General features: G+C 39.1%; 1 protein-coding gene across 3 annotated transcripts in view; it reads left to right on the plus strand.

Annotated features, from left to right (window-relative positions):
- Positions 1–22224, plus strand: part of LOC126418466 (translation initiation factor eIF-2B subunit gamma) — a 56655-nt gene that overhangs the window by 31559 nt on the left and 2872 nt on the right. For all 3 annotated transcript variants that reach the window (XM_050085236.1, XM_050085234.1, XM_050085235.1), the window contains exons 6-8: positions 2413–2534; positions 4435–4628; positions 4786–5009. In XM_050085236.1, the coding sequence (XP_049941193.1) occupies positions 2413–2534; positions 4435–4628; positions 4786–5009 (540 nt within the window). The remainder of the gene's footprint in view (positions 1–2412; positions 2535–4434; positions 4629–4785; positions 5010–22224) is intronic.

Below are 22224 nucleotides of genomic sequence, written 5' to 3' on the forward strand. Positions count from 1 at the left end.
TATGTCAGCTAGGAACGCCAGGTCTGATATCCGTTTTATATCTTTCAGACAACGCATTTCTTCCCCTTTCATTTCTAGAAAAGGGGTATTTCCTCACTAATGGCAAAGAAAACATCAAGAACTTTTCCACGACTCAGCCAACAAACTGTACTGTGGTAAGATATATCCCCATACTCCGCTTCCACATCTTTCAGGAATCCTTTGACGACGCACAAAATTCACACACTTCACGACATCTTTCATTACGCCACCTAGCTCTACTGTTTCAGCACACAGTGCCTCTTGGTGCATTACAGAACACGAACTATGTTGCATGTTTTGATACCCTCCGTATTACGAATCCGTTTTTAAACATACGTCTACTGGTATGTCGTTCTTAAGCCTGGCTACCAGTTCTCTGCGTGTAACGCCTTCTACCTGACTGTATTTAATTCTGTATATTGTACCTCTTCGCAGAATTAAATACTTTATGACATACAAAACACTGCGGTCGACCATGCCTCTCAATGAATAGAAAGGTATCCTCCAACAGAGGTACAGGGCTCCCGCGGCTAGTCATAGCTGTCATTGAGCACGGATTATTACGGCTGCATGCGGCCAGGGGGCAGTGAGTTCGCTTTCCCCCTCCACGCAGGCTCCGAGCTGCCGCAGTGAGCACTCCGGAGCGCTCCGGCTCCCTGGAGCTCGGTTGGAACAGCCTGCACTAAGTGATTAGTACACAGCATGCTTATTGAACAGGAGTGGGGTTCTAATCTCTCCCCAGCATATCTTGATTCAAATTTTGTCTAAATCACTTCATGCAAATCACAGAATGGTTTCATCAACATTGCTAGAGCTGATTTCTTCCCCAGTTATCTGCTTTAAGGTTGTACCTTGCCCTTGATGCCAGTAGGGCATTAAACTCTAAATTTTCTATCTCTTGCACTGCCTTCAAAAGTGTGGCTTCTACTGAGGTTGCAGCCTTCTTCTGCCTTGCTTTTCTTATGAAGGGTTGGGGGAAAGGGTGGTGGGGGGGAGGGGGGGGGGGTGAATGTTGCTTCTACTCCTGATTTATTCCATTTCTTTATAGATTACAAAGGTAAACCTAGATTTTTGCAGTCATGGCTGGTGTGATGAGAAACTGCCCTTCTTGTTGTACTGGAACTTCCTTAAGAGAAAACATGAACAGTCATGTAACAAAACTTTCCGGAAATCCTGCTGTTGAAATAGGTCACTATGTTAAAAATTTCCAAAGGAGCCTCTGTTTTGCAATATCTACTATCCTGTTCTTTTTATCACAGTACTAATTGAGTTAATGCAATGATAAGACACTGAATATGTGATTGCCGGAAAATATTTAAGGTAAATGCTGGGATGGTTTCTTCAAAAGTACGAGCTTGTGCAGTTTCTAATGACATCATTGTTGGTGGGACAATAAATTTTAATCTTTCATCCTCCTGTTTTTTAGGACGGTGATATTCACTGTGGAGAATGCACCTCTTACATCTTAAGTAGTGTATGCACATGGTTTTGTCATTCTCTCTTAAATATGATATCATGGGCTACAGTTATATCCACATCCCATAAGTTGCATCAGTTTCACATTGAGTTGATTTATTGCCTTGAATTGACAGGAATGTTCTTCAGTATTACCGGTTACCACACATTCTGCCTTTCAAACATGAAATTAAAGAAAGTAGTAATCAGCCATTGAAGTAGAGATTATGGTGGCCAAACAGGGTATATTTATGGGAGAGGATCATATTTAATTCTTTTGAGAGTGATTGTAGGAATCTCTTGATACTTAAGAAAAGAAACAAAACATTGTTTTCTGTGAAGAAGTAAGTTTATATCTACGTGCTTTTTGGGTTTTACAAAACAGACAAAAATTAACAAGAGCTATGCGGATTGTTCCATTACATTCGCGATACACATGAATACAGCTACAGATAATGTGAAAAACAATGTTTACAAAGAATAAAGAGTATAATATTACTACAAAAAGATATTGAACATTGGGTGCACATGCATTCAGCATCTTGCAAGAGGATATTAAATAATGAGTGGTATACTGGACTTAAAAACTTTCTGCAGAGCAGCTCATACTACTACATTGAAGGATAGCTTTGCAAGACTGATAAAATTATCACATTTTAATGTAATTAGTATTGGAACTGTAATATTATAATATCTTATAAAATTAACCGATTCTACTACTTGCAAGTAAATAAAATGTATATCTTTGATTTATTCTGACATTCCAGACTCTTCCCTCTGTGGAACAGAATATGACCCACGTAATGTGATCTATAGAATTATTCCTTATTTTGGTTTGTCATTTCTTTACTTATATCTGTTGTATTTTTTAAAACTTATATTGTTTGTGCTCTTTTGGGAATTGAGAATTACTTCAAATACAGCTCTTTATTTCAGGTCATTCAGCACACTGAAGGGTGAAGTTATACCTTATATTGTGAAAAAGCAACTAGTAAAGCCGTTATCGCAGACTGCTCCCGATCCAAATGTTTCACTAATTGGAATGGATGTTAAAAAAGGTAGTGTAATGTTTCCTACTATGGCAGGAAATCAATGTGCTTGAAAGTATTCCCTTTTACATATAAGAACTGGCATGACATGTAGGCCTGTCAGTATTGCAGCAAAACTTATACTACAAGTCAGGTAGCTAAATTTCTCAGAGGTAAAGAACATGTACAAATATCAAAATTACTGCAAAATTATGCAACACATTGAATTGTAATAATGTTGCTGTGGTTTGCAGAGATTTAAAAACCGGAGTACTAAAGGAATACAAAATAAATTCCAAGAAGTTGTCACAGAAGCATAGAATATTATGATAAACAATGCCAAACTCTGAAAGACATCTCATTTTGTTTCTACAGTCAACTCACACTTATTGTCTGAACATGGTAAAAAACACACACACACACACACACACACACACACACACACACACACACAAACACAAACACACACGCAAGGCAGTAGAGAGCACCCTATTGCTGCACTCAGAGCAAAAGAAAATTAAATCTGTAGAGAAGTCTAAAATGTAAGTGATTGAAACCAAATAGACAGTTTCAGATACATTACAGTCTTGTAACCTCTGATTATGTCTACAAATCTGTTCTGATGAAGGAACCACCCTATCCCACTTTTTCTCTGTTGGCAAGACTAGAGCTCCAACCAGAGCAGAATGAGAAGGAGAGGAAATGAAAAACCTCAATAGATTGTCCCATTACTACAGTGGAACATAAACGACTTCGGTATTCATGTGGAGGAACTTATGTCCTTAGTGTAGAGAAGCTTTTCATGTAAATGTTTTTCGGAGACCAATTTCAACCCTCCAGTGAGACCAATTTCAACCCTCCAGTTAGAGGTACTCTGCAAGACAGTCTCCTTTTGTTCTGATTTGAATCAAGATTGCAGACCCTTTAAACAAAGAGTGTATTTTCTGAACATTCCTAAGCCAGAGCTTATTTTTCCAGTCCTGTAGTTACCTTACTTGGAAGTATTTCTCCAGAGAGAAATGAATGACAAATGATGCTGCATAATAATTTCTCTGTATATATTTTATTGGATGTAAATTTTGTCATTTTTTGTACATGGGAAATATTAATGAACAATTTGCCTTTTCAGCATTCACATTAAGTTTCTGAATTTTATGACTGTAAAAATCCCTTAAAGCCACAATATAAAAAAGTTCTTAGATGTTAAGTAATGAAAGCTTGTAATAAAGACAAGTAATGAAAGCCGTATTCACACCTAAATGTGGGGTGCAGTCAGAGAGAATTCAAAAGGAACCACAGAATTGTCAGCTTCAGATCTTCGTAAATCACAGGACAGAATGAGAAAGGGAAAATACTAGTCAACATAGAAGACTAGAAATTACTTGGAATTAAGGATGGTAAATTATATGCAAGGCATAATGTGGGAAATTTTAACAATTTTTACTCTTGAAACTGACAACCAGTAACACAATGTGCTCAACACTTTTTACTTGTGGAATTTGCCGTATACCTTGCGTGTAATACAAATAATAGAGCTGTGGCTGTACTGGGCTCTTTTGGTAAAATTGATTATACTGTAAATTATAATAGTATAAACCATATTGATTATAAATGTAGCACCATTAAAATTAAACCAGATCAATACAGTAACCATATTTTCATAAATTTTCGTATCACTCTTTTTTTTATTCCACAATGGTTGTGATGTATATCCTGCTGCAAGTGGTCATGTGTTCTGTGTACTGGACTGTGAAACTCAGAAATGTGAATTCATTGGTTAATTCATCATTGTTGCCCTCTGTGTTCAGGTTAATTATAATTTATTCTTTTTAATTCAAGTTTGATAAGAAAAAGAGAAAATAAATCATATTTATCAAAGTTTTCTACATATAAAATATATTCTACATTCCTAGATCTCTTCTCTTCCCAGATATCCACCAGTTCTCAGCAGAGGATCAGTTAGTGAATGAAATTCGCAGCATGTCAACTTTCACAGATCATTGCGGAGACATGCAGCCACCATATCACGCAGACACCATTAGGTGTTATGGTGTTGTAATGTCCAAAGAAACCTTTGGCATGCGAGCCAATACGTTAGCAGGATATAGCTTCCTGAATCATAAGGTATAATTTTGTATTCATTTTTTTCAAGTTTTCTTTTTTTGTGTTGAAATGGAATGTCACAATCCTTTCAGTCCTGTTCATTCCACCTAAAACATTCTTCAGTTTTAAGCTGATTGACCTATAATGTAACATTAATTGTAATTTTCCATATTTTCAGCTAAATACTGTTTGGAATTCATTGAATGGAAACTTAAAGATGTTAAGTCCTACCAGCACCATCAAATCAAATCATATTGGGTCAGAGTGTATAGTTGGAGATGCGACGGAGATAGCGGAGAAAACAACACTAACAAATTGCATTATTGGTTCAAATTGTATTGTTCAAACAAAAACAAAGCTGTTAAACTGTATTATAATGAACAATGTCACAATTGAAGAAGGGTAAGTTTTCTTAGTTGTTGTTCTATGAGGCTTGCTTAAAAGTAATGCCACTGAATATTTTATTCTGTTCTCAACATTGGCTAATGTATGACATGTCATGTATATTACTCAGTCAAATTTCCCGTATCACTGACCCAAGTTGCAACCTTCTGCTGCTAGAGGGCTCCAAATTGTAGCATGTAACATGGCATTGTTGAACATAAATATGTTGTGCGAGAGAAATAGCATGCTGTAACTGAGTTTTGATTTCAAAGAGTTCATTCACAGATGGAGCACTCACCCCTTTCAGCATAACAATACAAAACCACACATGAGCACTGCAACATCTGCAACAATCCAGCGCCTCAGTTTCACTGCCACTTACAACCCAATGTGGCGCCATCCAGTTTTCACCTATTTGCAAAACTTAGAGAACACCTTTGATGACTTCACTTTGATAGTGATGAAGTGTTGCAACCAGAGGTGAGACTGAGTCCTCTGACAACAAAGTCAAAAATTCTGCAATGAAGGTGTCAACAAACCGGTCTCTCATCAGGAGAAATGTATTTGCCACCAGGGTGACTATATTGTTGAGAAATAAAAATGCATAGACATGAAGAATAAAGATATAGAGACAGACTTCCTGACACTAAAATCTATGCTCGATGTTAACAAATTTCTTTTCTCCAGAAACGCTTCCCTTGCCGTAGCCAGTCTACATTTTATATGCTCTCTACTTCAACCATCATCAGTTATTTTGCTCCCATAATAGCAAAATTCATGTACTACTTTAAGTGTGTATTTCCTAATCTAATTCTCTCAGCATCATCTGATTTAATTCGACTACAGTCAATTATCCTTGTTTTACTTTTGTTGATGTTCATCTTATGTCCTCCTTTCAAGACACTGTACATTCCGTTCAACTGCTCTCCAGATCCTTTGTTATCTCTGACAGAATTACAGTGTCGTTGGCAAACCTCAAAGTTTTTATTTCTTCTCTCTGGATTTTAATTCCTACTCCAAATTTTTATTTTGTTTCCTTTACTGCTTGCTCAATATACAGATTGAATAACATTGGGGATAGGCTACAACCCTGTCTCACTCCCTTCTCAGCAACTGCTTCCCTTTCATGCCCCTCAACTCCTATAACTGCTATCTGGCTTCTGTGCAAATTGTAAATAGCCTTTCGCTCCCAGTATTTTACCCCTGTCATTATCAGAATTTGAAAGAGAGTATTCCAGTCAACATTGTCAAAAGCGTTCTCCAGGTCTACAAATGCTAGAAATGTAGGTTTGCCATTCCTTAATCTATCTTCTAAGACTGATCTTCCCCCAGGTTAGCTTCTAGTAGTTTTTGCATTTGTTTGTAAAGAGTTTGTGTTAGTATTTTGCAGCCATGTCTTATTAAACTGATAGTTCAGTAATTTTCATAGCTGGTGACACCTGTTTTCTTTGGGATTGGAATTATTATATTCTTCTTGAAGTCTGAGGGTACTTCCCCTGTCTCGTATATTTTGCTCACCAGATGGTAGAGTTTTGTCATGGATGACTCTCCCAAGGTTATCAATAGTCCTAATGGAATGTTGTTTACTCCCGGGGCCTTTTTTTTTGCTTAGGTCTGTTGGTGCTTTGTCAAATTCTTCATGCATTATCATATCTCCCATTTCAACTTCATCTACATCCTATTCCATTTCCATAATATTGCTTTCAATTAAATCGCCCTTTTATAGATCCTCTATATACTCATTCCACCTTCCTGCTTTTCCTTCTTTGCTTAGGAATGGTTTTCCATCTGAGCTCTTGATATTCATACAGGTGGTTTTCTTTTCTCCAAAAGTCTCTTTAAGTTTCCTGTAGGCAGTATTCATCTTACCCGTAGTGATATATGCCTCTACATCCTTACATTTGTCATCTAGCCATTCTTGCTCAAACATTTTGCACTTCCTGTCAGTCTCATTTTTGAGATGTTTGTATTCCTTTTTGCCTGCTTCATTTACTGCATTTTTATATTTTCTCCTTTCATCCATTAAATTCAACATATCTTCTGTTACCTAAGGATTTCTTTGAGCCGTCATCTTTTTAACTACTTGATCCTCTGCTGCCTCCACTATTTCATCTCTCAAAGCTACCCATTCTTCTTCTAATATATTTCTTCCCAATGTACTTGTCAATCCTTCCCTAATGCTTTCTCTCAAATTCTCTACAACTTCTGGTTCTTTCAGTTTTTCCAGGTCTCATCTCCTTGAATTCCTACATTTTAGAAGCTTTTTCAGCTTTAATCTGCAGTTCATAACCAATAAATTGTGGTCAGAGTCCACATCTGCCACTGGATACGTCTTACAATTTAAAACCTGGTTCCTAAATCTATGTCTTATCATTATATAATCTATCTGAAACCTTCCAGTGTCTCCAGGTCTCTTCCACATATACAACCTTCTTTACTGAGCGAGGTGGCGCAGTGGTTAGCACACTGGACTCACATTCGGGAGGACTACGGTTCAAACCCGTGTCCGGCCATCCTGATTTAGGTTTTCCGTGATTTCCCTCTATCACTCCAGGCAAATGTTTGGATGGTTCCTTTGAAAGAGCACGGCCGACTTCCTTCCCCGTCCTTCCCTGATCCAATGAGACCGATAATCTCGCTGTTTGGTCTCTTCCGCCAAACAACCCAACCCAACCCAACCTTCATTCACGATTCTTAAACCAAGTGTTAGCTATGATTAAGCTATGCTCTGTGCAAAATTCTACCAGGCGGCTTCCGCTTTCATTCCTTACCCCAGTCCATATTCACCTACTTCTTTTCCTTTTCTACCTTTTCCTACTACTGCAGGAAACATCCCAAACAGTCTCGCAGTCGGATTTTCGTAGTACATTGAAATGTTGCTACATTCGAAGATGAACAATACAGAATTTGTATTTACTTTGTTGGATAATGTACGAAAATGCAGTGGTCGAAACTCGGTGCGGAGAAAAAAATTCATCTTCTACCTTGTTTTTAAATTTATTTCTTGATGCAGAGGTTTTTGCGCCAGTATTTATCTTTGTGCCTGCAAAGCATGCCCGTGTAGCGCTACATATATTCAATGGCAGAAGTTAGTTGTGGCGGCACCTACCAACATTTTTTCAGAACTTCCACTTACTTTGCACTCGATTCTAAGCCGCAGGCGGTTTTTTGGATTACAAAAACCAGAAAAAAAGTGCGGCTTAGATTCGAGTAAATACGGTACCTACTGTGAGTTGATGTGAAGAGCATAATAACAGAAAACAGCATTCACACTAGCTTTTGAGCACTAGTGGCCAGAGGAGTGCACATTTGGGTGTCTTTGAGGTAGTGTGTGTGTGTGTGTGTGTGTGATGGCGTGTGCGGTTGCTGGAGAAAGCTAGTTCAAATGCTGTTTTCTGTTAGTGTGTTATTGTGCTTCACATACTGATCTGCTGTAGATGAGTTGTTGCTTTTTCCTTATTTTATGTATTGCTCCATTCAGGAATTTCCAATATTGTTAGATCCTAACATGAGACTGTATGGTGGGTCTACTTTACATTGAGCCCTGCCCACACTTTGGTACGTGATTTTCATTAACGATGTTCACCTTGAAAATCATCATGCCATTGTAAAAGCATGCTGTCAAGGTTCCAAGTGCAAATGGTGCCCCACTCTGTATTTTAGGCTTAAACATTTCATAATTGAGCTGCTAAAAGCAGATATCGGAATAACGACTGACTTTGTATCATATTTTGTGCCAGATGGATATGAAAAAATTAAATAAATAAATCTAGGAAAAAGCTAGTACATTTAATGGCCAACATGACACTCAGAAATGTGTAACAGATGATCAGTAATTCATCTCAGTAACACACTACAGTCATCTAATGGTAAATATTTTGTTCAAAACCAATTATGGCAAACAACCACAGATGACTTAAATATGTCACCTATTTAGTGGTTGCTTACTCTTTCACATATTTTTTTACCATACAGGCATAGTACCTTCATACACCAAATTTTTACAATATCTTTGGTATATTTAAATGCATTCTGCATTTTCCTTGAGGTGGTGCACCACTTATGAACTGTACTGATCTTCAGAAGCAGCTCTGCATGAATAATTTTGAGAAAGCCATGTTCATGTGCCACAAGGACCAGACACAGGGACAGGGATAGTGTTGTTTAACAGTGTATTCCAGCCATTATAGTTTAATAGTACTAATTAAACTATGTAGATAGGTGCTCTGAATAACACATTCTTAGGGGGACTCAAATGATTAAAGTTGTTCTGTCATCCACCCAACCCACATAATGTCGTGGTCCACATATACATGCAAACTCATGCCACATGTGTTGCACCCTTGTGGAAGACACATGTCCGCAACCTGCCTCATGCACTCATCTAACTCATCTTATTCCATTCCCATCACATGCCTGTCGTACTCTATCAAAAGAAGGGTCACCTATGAAAGCAGTTATGTTGTATACTCTCTCTGTTAGAAATTTTGCACATCTTTTATGTGAGCATGACCATTGTCCAAATGTCCATCCAAATGAACGGCCACATGAAAACTGTGGTTAATATCAGAATTGACTACCCAGTGGTAGAACACACTGTTGCACACAATATGCTTGACTTCATTGGCTACCCCACAACCAAAACCATGGACTCAGGAACCTACCCCTCCCCAGGCCACAACTTCTACAAATTGTGAAGATGTAAATTGTTTTTACAATGCATCCTTGCACACAGTCATCTTGATTTCAATATCTGCTATCCCATGTTTCACAAAAACTCCACCTCTGTGGGCATGCCTCACTTCAATGACTCTACACTCTCACTTTACTCTCTGCAGTCTCCTTTTTCATCTATTACATCTACACTTCCCAGACCGCCCAGTCATTTTGCTGTGTACCTCATGATATTCACTCTGCCTGTGCCACAGCAAACTTACATTTGTATCCCATGCACTTGCTGTACCTTTCCCTCCTGGCTCTTAGGCATCCTCTGCTACACCAGGCCTTCACTTGCATTCCTGGTTCTCTCTCTCTCTCTGTGTGTGTGTGTGTTTTCTACATTAACAATTAGTTCTGAAAATTATTCAAAAGCTTAGCAATGTTTTTGGTCTTTTATATGTGCCTATCATCCACTCAAAGACTTAACTATATGGTGAGGTGTTTACCTTTACTCCAGAATCAGAATTTTATTATCTCATTAAGTTCATACATAAATTATTGATTTAATGTTCAAGAGGCTCATCAATATCAATAATGTAACTGAGATACAGACAATGTGTTAAAAGAAACCTAAAATTCATCTTAATTTACAAACATCAACACAAGTTTATTACAGTACTTTACATAGAAATCTTTATCATCATTTAAAAATTCCAACACTGAATAATTATTCTTAAAAATTTATTTACTGGCCATGAATTCCTTGACATTGGCTTAGATAGATCTACTGTCCAATAGTCAATCTGGAAATCTGTGCCAGACTGGGTCTCAAACCCAGATTTCCCACATATTGTGAGTGGTTGCCTTAACCACTTCGTGAGCGTGCACGGATAGCTGCAGTGGTTAGGGCGACTCCTCGCAATAAGCAGGAAATCTGGGTTTGAGTCCCCATCCAGCACAAATTTTCATGTGTCACTATTGGTTAGTAGATCTACACTAATACAGCTGATTTATAGGACTTTGCAGTCAGGAAATAAATTTTGAAGTATTTCATACAGCTGTGGATAATCAAAAATGCCCTGTTGGGGATCCATATTCTGAATAACAACATTTTTGCACTAGGATGGCATAAGATTTTATCTTCAGTAAACCTAGTAGTATATTGTGAAAGTTTTTGACTTTTAATTTGTTATAAATTTTCATAGCCATGTCCTATTGTGTGCTACGTACGTTGAAATTGGATTCCTATAAATAATTCTGGATTGGTATGTATAAAGACAAACAATTAATAAATGTAAATACATGGAATAGTTAAAATTCCTATCTCCATGAATAGAGGTTGGCATGTATCTGTAGACATAATATTACACATATTTCTAAAAATAGTTTTTTGAAGCAGTAATAGCCTATTTACAGTACTTGCATTCCTCCAGATCTTAAAATTCCATCTCATAAAATAGATTCAAAATAGCTTTGGTAAACAACTTTCCTAGTGTTCGTGTCACTTGCATTGGGCAATATTGTCGTTGTGAATGTGAGACTGGCTTGTTTGCCAGGTAGCTTATACAAGAAGACCAGGAGACATTTTTTTTCTAGAAATATCCCCAGGAATTTGACAGAATCTGCTTCCCTAAGTTCCTGATTTTTATGGGTAATTTGGAAGTTACATAATTTTGATTGTTTGGTTTTCATCTGTGTTAGTTGGTTCTCTGTCATGTTTTATTGTGATCAGTTTGCATCAAACCAATGTTTTAAACTATTTATAATGTCAATGACACTTTGGGAAATTTGTTATGTGTCTCACTTTCAGTGACTACATGTGTGTCATCTGTAAATAAAATTGAATAGGGTGTTATATTTAGAGGTAAATCATTTATATAAGATAAAAACAGAATTAGGCCTAAAATGGAATCTTGTGGTACTTTTTGTGAAATAATTATCATTCTGAGAAATAGTTTCCTGTACCTGATGTTACAACTACTACTTGCTTTCTATCTGTTATATATGATTAGCTTAGCACCCGTTGCTTTGCTCACTTAGCCTATATGGCCTGCAGGGCTTTTCTTTTTATTTTTTTGTTCGTATTTAATTGAATTTTTATATTGTTCACAAATTGCAACTCCTTCTAAACTTTTCATGCTAATTAAGGCCATATAAGCATGATCTTTTCTGAATGTACTCCTGACTAAAAAGTGATTCTGGTAGCTGGAGTCCTAGGTTTTTCTTAATCATGCTGTTTGCATTCTTGTGGGGATATTTTCATAGCAACTTCATTCCATAACAGATATTTCCTCATTTCTAATCGAGAAGTGAAATACCACTTTTCATAAATTTAACTTTATATTTTTTAATGTAACAAAATATTTTATTAGACATTTTCATAGTCTGTTGCACTCCCTTAGAGGTTGAACTTCCAGAAACACTGAAACACATATATTTGCACTTCTAACTGAGAAGTCAAGTACCAGTTGTTATAAGTGTAGCCTTAAAAATCCTTTAGTAGTTCTATTGCAATTTTTTATTTTCAAAAAAAGTTTTCACCCACTATTTTACCCCTTAGTGGCTGAATTTCCAAAAATGCTGAAACACATATTTTTTTATTTTCTGACTGAGAACCCAAATACCAGTTTTCGTAATTCTAACTTCAGAATTCCCTGAATAGTGAAATACTTTTAAAAAGCCTTGCATCCCCTATTTCATCCCATTAGAAGTGGAATTTTGGACAATCCATTCTTAAATGATGCCTACAGTGTAAGATTCGCACCCTCTCTGAATTTCAAGTTTCTATACTTAAGTGGTTTGGGCTGGATGATAATTGATTCAGTGGATCAGTCTATCCCTGTTTCACTCCATTAGGGGTTGAATCTCCATAAACAGTGATACGTGTGTGTTTAATTTCTAACAGAGAAGACAAAAACAAATTTTCGTAGATTTAGATTCAGTAATCAGGGTGTATACGACCCGGGACAACAGGGAGATCTGGGAAAAACTCGGGATTTTTTTTGTCCAGGAGATAAACCAGGGAAATTTTTTAAAATTCTGGGAATTTTTCACATTTTTAGTTTTCAGTTAAATTTTTGTAATTTGACTGGTAAGAATCAATACTCTAACAAAGGATGTTATTGTATCTCGCTGTTGCAGAATAACACTGCACCGATAAAACATGAATGAGAGAAGAAAAAAAAAAGAAAATTAAACCTAAGTTGCAAAGGAAATGCGGTATATACAACAAGACACAGTGCTCATACTAGCATCTGCCAACAGAAAAATTTGTTAAAGGAAGACTATGCAATACTTCATAACAACAAATTGCCTCCAATGAGCTTTCTATCTGTTATATATGATTAGCTTAGCACCCGTTGCTTTGCTCACTTAGCCTATATGGCCTGCAGGGCTTTTCTTTTTATTTTTTTGTTCGTATTTAATTGAATTTTTATATTGTTCACAAATTGCAACTCCTTCTAAACTTTTCATGCTAATTAAGGCCATATAAGCATGATCTTTTCTGAATGTACTCCTGACTAAAAAGTGATTCTGGTAGCTGGAGTCCTAGGTTTTTCTTAATCATGCTGTTTGCATTCTTGTGGGGATATTTTCATAGCAACTTCATTCCATAACAGATATTTCCTCATTTCTAATCGAGAAGTGAAATACCACTTTTCATTAGATTCATTTGAGCAGTTGAGTTGCATATGAGTAATACTTTCTTCCGCTTTTGGTTACAGAAGTGTGGCTGTTAGCCATACAAGCAACAGCAGCAAGCAGCCAGCATCCTGTATTTCAACCCCTTAGGGATGGAATTTTGAAAAATTGCTTCATAAATAATATTTCAGTGTAAGATCCATGCCTTCTCCAAATTTCAAGTTTCTATCCTTAGCAGTTTGGGCTTGGGTGATGATGTGCGAATGAGTGAGTTGGTCAGTCAGTCAGTCAGTCAGGCCATTACCTTTTACATATAGAGATTTGAACCAGTTCAAAGCACTACTGTTTATTCCATATCTTTCTACTTGCCTTATATTGGAGATGCTGAGTTGCAGATAGACACAACAAAAAGGCTGTCACAAAATGAGCTTTCGGCTGACATGGCCTCTGTCAAGAATAGACAAAAAACACAATTCACACATACCTGACCATAGTCTCTGGCAGCTGAAGCCAGACCATGAGCAGTGGTGAATGATGGGAGAGGCAACCAGGTGGGGGTAAGGAGGAGGCTGAGGTGGGGAGGAGGAGGGATAGAAGGGTAGGGGTAGGGGACAGTAAAGTGCTGCTAATGGGAGTGTGCAGGGACAACGTTCAGAGAGGGTAGGGCAGATAGGCACAGTCGAGAGGTTAACGGATGCTAGGCAGAGAGGGGAGGGGGGATAGAGAAGTAAACAGACTGGTTGCATTGGTGGAGTAGAGGATTGTGTAATGCTGGAATGGGAACAGGGAAGGGGCTAAATGGGTAAGGACAGTGTTTAAAGAAAGTTGAGACCACGAAGGTAAGGGGGATGTAGGATATATGGCAGCAAGAGTTCCCACCAGCACAATTCAGAAAATCTGGTGTTGGTGAGAAGGTTCCAGATGGTGCAGGCTGTGAAGCAGTCATTGAAATAAACGTCGTGTTTGGCGGCATGCTCAGCAACAGGATGGTCAAGTCGTTTCTCGGCCACAGTTTGTTAGTGGCCATTTATGAGTTAAGGCAGCTTGTTTGTTGCCATGCCCCACTTACAGTGCAGCACAGTGGTTGCAGTTTAGCTTGTACAGGGTGTATACCACCCGGGACAACCGGGTGATCTAGGAAAAACCCGGGAATTTTTTCATCTGGGAGAAAAGCGGGAAAAACTCAGGAATTTTTTTAGAATTCCGGGAATTTTTCGTTGTTTTAGTTTTCAGTTAAATTTTTGTAACTAACTGGTAAGAACTAGTACTCTAACAAAGAATATTACTGTATCTCACTACTGCAGAATAATACTGCAGCAATAAAACAAGAACGAGAGAGGAAAAAAAAAAAACCTTAAGTTTCAAAGGAAATGAACCATATACAACAACAAAACACAGTGCTCATACAAGCATCTGCCAACAGCAAAATGTGTCAAAGGTGTTAGGAAGACTATGCAATGCTTCATAACAACAAATTGCCTCCGATGAGCGTCACGTCACAACTGTTTATATTAGATTCATTTGAGTGGTTGCAAGCGAGCATATGCGCATGTGTAGTTTAGTCGCATATGAGTAGTACCACAGTCTAACATAGACTGTGGTAGTACCTTATCCCGCTTCTGTCTACAGAAGTGTGGCAGTTAGCTGTATAAGCAAAAGCAGCAAGCAGCCAGAAGCTATCCAGAAAAATTTCACTGGTGCGTCTAAGCCATCAGATTCATGTATGTGCAACAGGCCCGGAACTAGGGGGTGGGGGCAAACAGGGGTATCTGCCCTGGGCGTTTCGGGAGGGGGGCAGGGGGGGCGGGGGGCGGGGGGCACCAAATTCATATTATCGAGAAAAAAGATCTTGTTCCACATTCACAAAGCGCCTGGCATCCAACGTATGTTGGTCTATCGATTACTCATATAATTTTGAACGCATCCCTGTTGGTTTTTGAACAAATTGTAAGTTGATTTCTGAATGAATCATAAGTTGATTTTTGAATGCTTGCATAGTGTACTTGATGTCTCTGGCAGGGGAATCCCCGCCCGTGTAGAAGTAAACTTACCTGCAGACAAAAGCGGACGGGTCTATACAAGCTGAGCAGAATAAAGCCGGACGGGTGAATGCCAATCGCTGTTTATATAGTTGACTGGGTTTGCAAATGATCAGCGTTGTTATAATTACTAGCAAAATCCATAGATTCAGACTACCAGAGTGGAAATAAATGACTAACAGGAATACGTATTGTCTTCTCCGTGTATCCAAGAGAATGAAATTTTGACAGAAAATTTTTGGCCAGACTACTACACTACTAAGGGCCAGTTATACAGTCCCCAGCTAGCAGCCGCTAAAGTTCTATTGTGGGAGTAGCGCGGAAAACGTGTTGTACGAACAGGTAATAACGCCTAACCGGAGAATAAATGCGGGATACTAAACCGGTGATTGTGGTAGGGTTAGTGAAGTTAACCAGAGAATAAGTTTTGACACTGGCAGGAATAGTTACAGAATTAGTGATGACAAGATTGTTTGTTAGACAGAGGAAGGAGAAGAAATGGGGACTCACACAAATTACGGAAGAATATGACGATTCCAAATTTATATAAAAATTTCGTACTACTACTCTTCGATCTCATGCGTCAGAAGCTAGAGACTATCAATGAAACGTGAAACTATTTCCTAACATAAAATTTTTTGCTTTTAGAAGGCCTAGTAGACATATGATATTGGTACTTCGCGAATTATATTCTGTCATGTTATAAAAATGACTATTTGTGGCAAAACAATCTTGTTTATTTGGTGTGTGTAACAATTGTTGCAATATTAGGTGGGCTTATTTCGTTTTATCTAGCAGACAGTGACAAAATACACGTAATCAGATCGGAAAACCACACCAGTCTTGGGTACTATTTGTATTAACAGCTTTTCTAGTATTAGACAACGACATTTCATTTTTTCATGTAGCAAAACGTTCACGAACTTTGATGAGGTAATAGATTCTTTCCCAGAAAGGAAAGTACGCCACATAAAGCTGTGGCAAGATAGAGAGAAAAAAAAGCTAGGACTTAAAGATTGAAGAAATGTATACTGTTTTGCTTGTCTCTTGTCTTTACTTGTTTTGTGTGTCCTATATTTGATTTTATGTCACACAAAACAGCAAGTTATTAGATAATAGGCAGTACAAAGTGCAAATTTTCTGATCAGTTCTTGTTCTCCCGATTACAAATAATCCCATTCGCTATTAATTGCAAGATATTTTTTATTTGTTTATTTATTTATTTTTTAAAGAGGGGCAGGCTGTCACACCGGCCGACTGGGAGCAGGATAAGCACCACAGATTTTAATTTCCACTGGCCTAAGTATAGTTTGATGCCACCCTTTACAAAATATTACATGTTTGAATTCCACAGAGCAAAATACAGAGGCGTGTGATGGAAGAATGCTGTGTGAAGAGGCGTGACACTGCACTTCAGCACACTTACGACCAAATAACGTGTCTTACGTTCCCTCGAACATATATGTTTTGTGTATCAGACTCTTCAGAAAGATGTGAGCTACAAAATGAAGATTTTTTGAAAAGTCGATTTTTTAAATTTTTGGTGTCCTACCTCAAATGCTTGAGGGAGGGGGAGCGCCACTATCTAATATTGCCGCAGTTCGGAAATAATGTAGATCCGGAGCTGATGCACAGAGCAGTCTGAGCTGTAGTGGGGAGGTGGTAGTCTCCCGTGTTTATGTTAAGTGGTTTTGCTGTTTCCTCTTCGTTTGTTGCTCTCACATCAAATGAAAACAAAACGGATTTCTGCGGCTGGGAGCTATCAAGTGAATTAAAATACATTCACTTAATTATTGAAGGGTCTCCTGAATCGTCCCCTACGCTCCTCGGAGTATGGGACCTCATCATCATCATCAAAATATGTTATTTGTTTCAGATTTTATTTTGTTTCTACCTTTCTGACAGTCAAGTGTTAATCACCTTGCAGAACAATGAAGTTATTTTTTGTCGGTTTTTTAAAGAAATTTGACTTTTATTAATCTTTTCTGCTAAAGCAATCAATTTATTTGAAGTGTTGAATTCCACACTATTGGCTAGTTTCAACTGTTCGCTATATTTCAAGTTCAAGTTTTCATCTTCTAGCACGTATGGCATTGTTGTTGTTGTTGTATTCAGTCCAGAGACTGGTTTGATGCAGCTCTCCATGCTACTCTATCCTGTGCGAGATTCTTCATCTCCCAGTACCTAGTGCAATCTACATCCTTCTGAATCTGCTTAGTGTATTCATCTCTTGGTCTCCCTCTACGATTTTTACCCTCCATGCTGCCCTCCAATACTAAATTGGTGATCCCATGATGCCTCAGAACATGTCCTACCAACCGATCCCTTCTTCTAGACAAGTTGTGCCACAAATTTCTCTTCTCCCCAATTCTATTCAATACCTCTTCATTAGTTATGTGATCTACCCAACTTATCTTCAGCATTCTTCTGTAGCACCACATTTCGAAACCTTCTATTCTCTTCTTGTCTAAACTATTTTTTGTCCACGTTTCACTTCCATGCATGGCTACACTCCACACAAATACTTTCAGAAACTACTTCCTCACACTTAAATCTATACTCGATGTTAACAAATTTCACGTCTTCAGAAATGCTTTCCTTGCCATTGCCAGCCTACATTTTATATCCTCTCTACTTTGACCATCATCAGTTATTTTGCTCCCCAAATAGCAAAACTCCTTTACTACTTTAAGTGTCTCATTTCCTAATCTAATTCCCTCAGCATCACCCGACTTAATTCGACTACATTCCATTATCTTCGTTTTGCTTTTGTTGATGTTCATTTTATACCCTCCTTTCAAGACACTGTCCATTCCATTCAACTGCTCTTCCAAGTCCTTTGCTGTCTCTGACAGAATTACAATGTCATCGGCGAACCTCAAAGTTTTTATTTCTTCTCCATGGATTTTAATTCCTACTCCAAATTATGCCATAATATATAAAGAACCAAACATGAGATAATACAGCACTGGTACTCGAAGAAAATTTACATCTGAATCTGGACATACGAATGTGCACTTTAAACCGAATTATGCATTTTAGTATGTGTCCACAAAATTCCCGTGCTCTTGGAGTATCCTCTAATGTCTTGTTTCTTTTATGACATAATTTAAGATGTTTTAATGTTTTAGACGTACGAACATATGGGCTTCCTACGCCATCGTAGCTGTGCAAGTGCGGCAACGCTCTGGCAACTGCTGATGCAAATCTGTTTCTAACAGGTCGCGGGAAAATATTCTGAATGGTTGAAAAGACTTACTTTCAAAGTGAATTTCCTTTTATGCAAGATGAACGCTGTGCACGAATTTCTGATGAATTACTTAAATCATAGAGCGTTTGACTCCCATTCAAAAATCAAATCTTTGAGGATGACCATTTAGAATATTTTCTAGCCCAGAAGATCAGACGTTTATGTCGTCGTTAAAAATTTTAGTAGCACATCTGTGTGATGTATCTTAAAGCGTAACACGTGCAAAAAATATCAACATTATGTGTGAAAGCTTAGCTTCCCTTGCAGCTTAATAATCTTACAGACCAATATTATATATCTACATCTACATGGTTACTCTGCAAGTCACACTTAAGTGCCAGGCAGAGGCAACATTATGTATATTAAGTTAAACAATTACCTTTTCCTATTTGTGTGTTCACGCTACTTAACAGTGATGTTGCTATTGGCTGACTACATCACGTGTCCTATGCTCTGAATATTCTCTGTCATCGGCTGGTGAGATGGCTTGACACGAGCTGCGACTGGCTTAAAACAGCGCATCGCAATCTCGATTTTGAATTCGAATTTATACTTTAGTAATACGAAAATATGCAGTGTACATGGTGCTGCACATCAGACAACTTTTCAAAACGTGTTTTTTTCCCTGAGTTTTCTAAAGTGCAGGGAAATTCTACGCCGGTATATAAAGCCACAACCATTGAAAGAATTGATAAGTTTTACAGTTCCGAGGAAGAGTATTGTTACTTAACATGAAAAAAGTGTATTTTCATCCAGGAGAAAGTGTATTTTTAACCGGGAAATCCTCGTCCACGTATACACCCTGTTGTAGATCACATGACTGGTTTCACGTGCAGCCCTGCCTTTGATGGGATAGGTGATGTTTGTGACTAGACTGGAGTGGGTGGTGGTGGTGGTGGAAGGATGTATGGGACAGGTCTTGTATCTAGATCTATTACAGGGATAAATGTCATGAAGCAAGGTGTTGGGTGCAGGGGTTGTGTAGGCATGGATGAGGATGTTGTGTAGCTTCAGTGAGCAGCAGAATGCCACCGGGAGAGGCAGGAAGGATAGTGATTAGGACATTTCTCATTTCAGGTCACGGCGAGTGGTGTCAAAACCATTGTGGAGAATGTAATTCAGTTACTACAGTCCTGGATGGTACTGAGTGTAATTCTCCTCTATGGATGTGTCATGAGACTTTGGGAAGTAGTGGGTGACTGGAAAGATAAGGCGTGGGCGATCTGTTTTTGTACAAGGTTCGAGGGATAATTATGGTCTGTAAAGGCCTCAGTAAGACCCTTGGTATATTTCGAGAGGAACCCCTCATCATTGCAGATGCAATGGCCATGGGTGGCTAGGCTGAGTGGATGGGACTTCTTGGTATGCAATAGGTGGCAACTGTCGAAGTGGAGGTACTGCTGGTGGTTGGTAGGTTTGATATGGGCGGAGGTACTGATGTAGCCATCTGTGAGTTGGAGTTCAACTTTGAGGAAAGTGGCTTGTCGGATTGAGTAGAACCAGGTGAGCCTAATGGGGTAGGTGTTGAGGTTCTTCAGGAATGTGGATATGGTGTCCTCACTCACAATCCAGGTCATGAAGATGTCATCAATGAATGTGAACCAGGTGAGGGGTTTAGGGTTTTGGGTGTTTTGGAATGATTCCTCTAGATGGCCCATGAAATTGGTTGGCATAGGATGGTGCCATGCAGGTGTTCATATCCTTACAGTGGATTTGTTTGTAGGTAATGCCTTCAAAGCAGAAGTAATTGTGGGTGAGGATGATAGTTGGTCATGGCGACTAGGAAGGAGGTTGTTGGTTTGGAATCCATTGGATGTTGGGAAAGGTACTGTCCAATAGTGGAAAGGCCATGGCATTACGGATGTTAGTGCAAAAGGAGGTGGCATGAGTAGTGACAAGCAGGGCACCATGTGGTAAAGGAACAGGAACTGTTGAGATTCGGTGGAGGAAATGGTTGGTATCTTTATATAAGAGGGTAGGTTGTGGGTAATAGGCCAAAGGTATTGGTCTATAAGAGCAGAGGTTCTCTCAATGGGGGCACAGTAACTGGCTAGGTGGTTGGGTTTATGGACTTTAGGAAGCACCCAACTGTGATCCACCTCCACTGCCCCCAGATCACCCTCTGTTAACTTTCTAGAATTTTTTTTACATCTAACCGTGCCTCACCATCATCCCCAAATCCCTCAACATGAAAACTAACTTTACATCCACAGAAAAAAGCACAATTCACCACCTAAAAACTGATTCCACTCTTATAATCCTACCTGCTGACAAAGGCTGCACCACTGTTGTATTGAATCAAAGGATTACATGGCACAAGGACTCTGCCAGCTGTCAGATTGACCCACCCACAAACACTGCCACAGTGATCCCATTCTAGAAATCCAGCAGGACCCTCAGTGTCTCCTAAAATCCTTAGGTCTGTCCCAGAACCTTTCCACAGAGTCCATCTCTGTCCTCACCCCTACCACTCGCTGCACTCCTACCTTTTAAATGCTTCCTGGTCCATAAACCCAACAACCCTGGATGCCCCATTGTGGCCAGTTACTGTGTCCGCGCTGAGAGCATCTCTGCTCTCGTAGACCAACCCCTTTAGCCTATTACCCACAACCTATCCTCCTATGTGAAAGATACCAACCATTTACTCCACCAACTCTCCATAGTTCCTGTTCCTTTAACATACAGTGCCATACTTGTCACTATTGATGCCACCTCTGTTTATACTAACAGCCCTAATGCCTATGGGGTTACTGGTGTTGAACACTACCATTCCTGATGCCCAATGGATACCAAGCCAACAACATCCTTCATAGTCACTATGACAAACTACATCCTCACTCAAAATTACTTCTCCTCTGAAGCCATTACCAACAAACAAATCAGGCACAGCTAGGGGCACCTGCATGGCACCATCCTATGCCAACTTATTCACGGGGCATCCGAAGGACTCCTTCCCAAACACCCAGAATCCTAACCCCTCACCTGGTTCAGATTCACCGATGACATCTTCATGATGTAGATCAAGGGTGAGGACATCCTGTCCACATTCCTCCAGAACCTCAACACCTACCACCCCATTTGCTTCTCCTGGTCCTGCTCAACCTAACAAGTCACCTTCCTCGTGTTGGCCTCCACCTCAAACATGGCTAAATCAGTACCTCTGTCCATATCAAACCTACCAACCACCAGCAATACCTCTACTTCGACAGCTGCCACCCATTCCATACCAAGAAGTCTCTTCCACACAGCCTAGCCACCCATGGCCATTGCATCCGCAGTGATGAGCAGTTCCTCTTTAAATATATCAAGGGTCTTACTGAGGCCTTTACAGACTATATAATTATGGTCCTTGAAGGCCTCAGTAAAGCCTTGTACAAAAACAGATCTCCCACACCTTATCTTTCCAGTTATTCACCACCTCCCAAAGTTCCACTATACGGCCACTGAGGAGCATTCCCCTTGTGACTCAGTACCACCTAGTACTGGAGCAACTGAAATACATTCTGTACTGGATTTTTGACTACCTCTCGTCATGCCCTGAAATGAGAAATGTCCTACCCTCTATCCTTCCCACCCCTCCCACAGTGGCATTCTGCCACCCACCCGAGCCTACACAACCCCTGCTCCCAATGGCTTGGCTCAT

The sequence above is a fragment of the Schistocerca serialis genome, chromosome 9 (genome assembly GCF_023864345.2).
Source record: "Schistocerca serialis cubense isolate TAMUIC-IGC-003099 chromosome 9, iqSchSeri2.2, whole genome shotgun sequence".
Lineage (NCBI taxonomy): Eukaryota > Metazoa > Arthropoda > Insecta > Orthoptera > Acrididae > Schistocerca > Schistocerca serialis.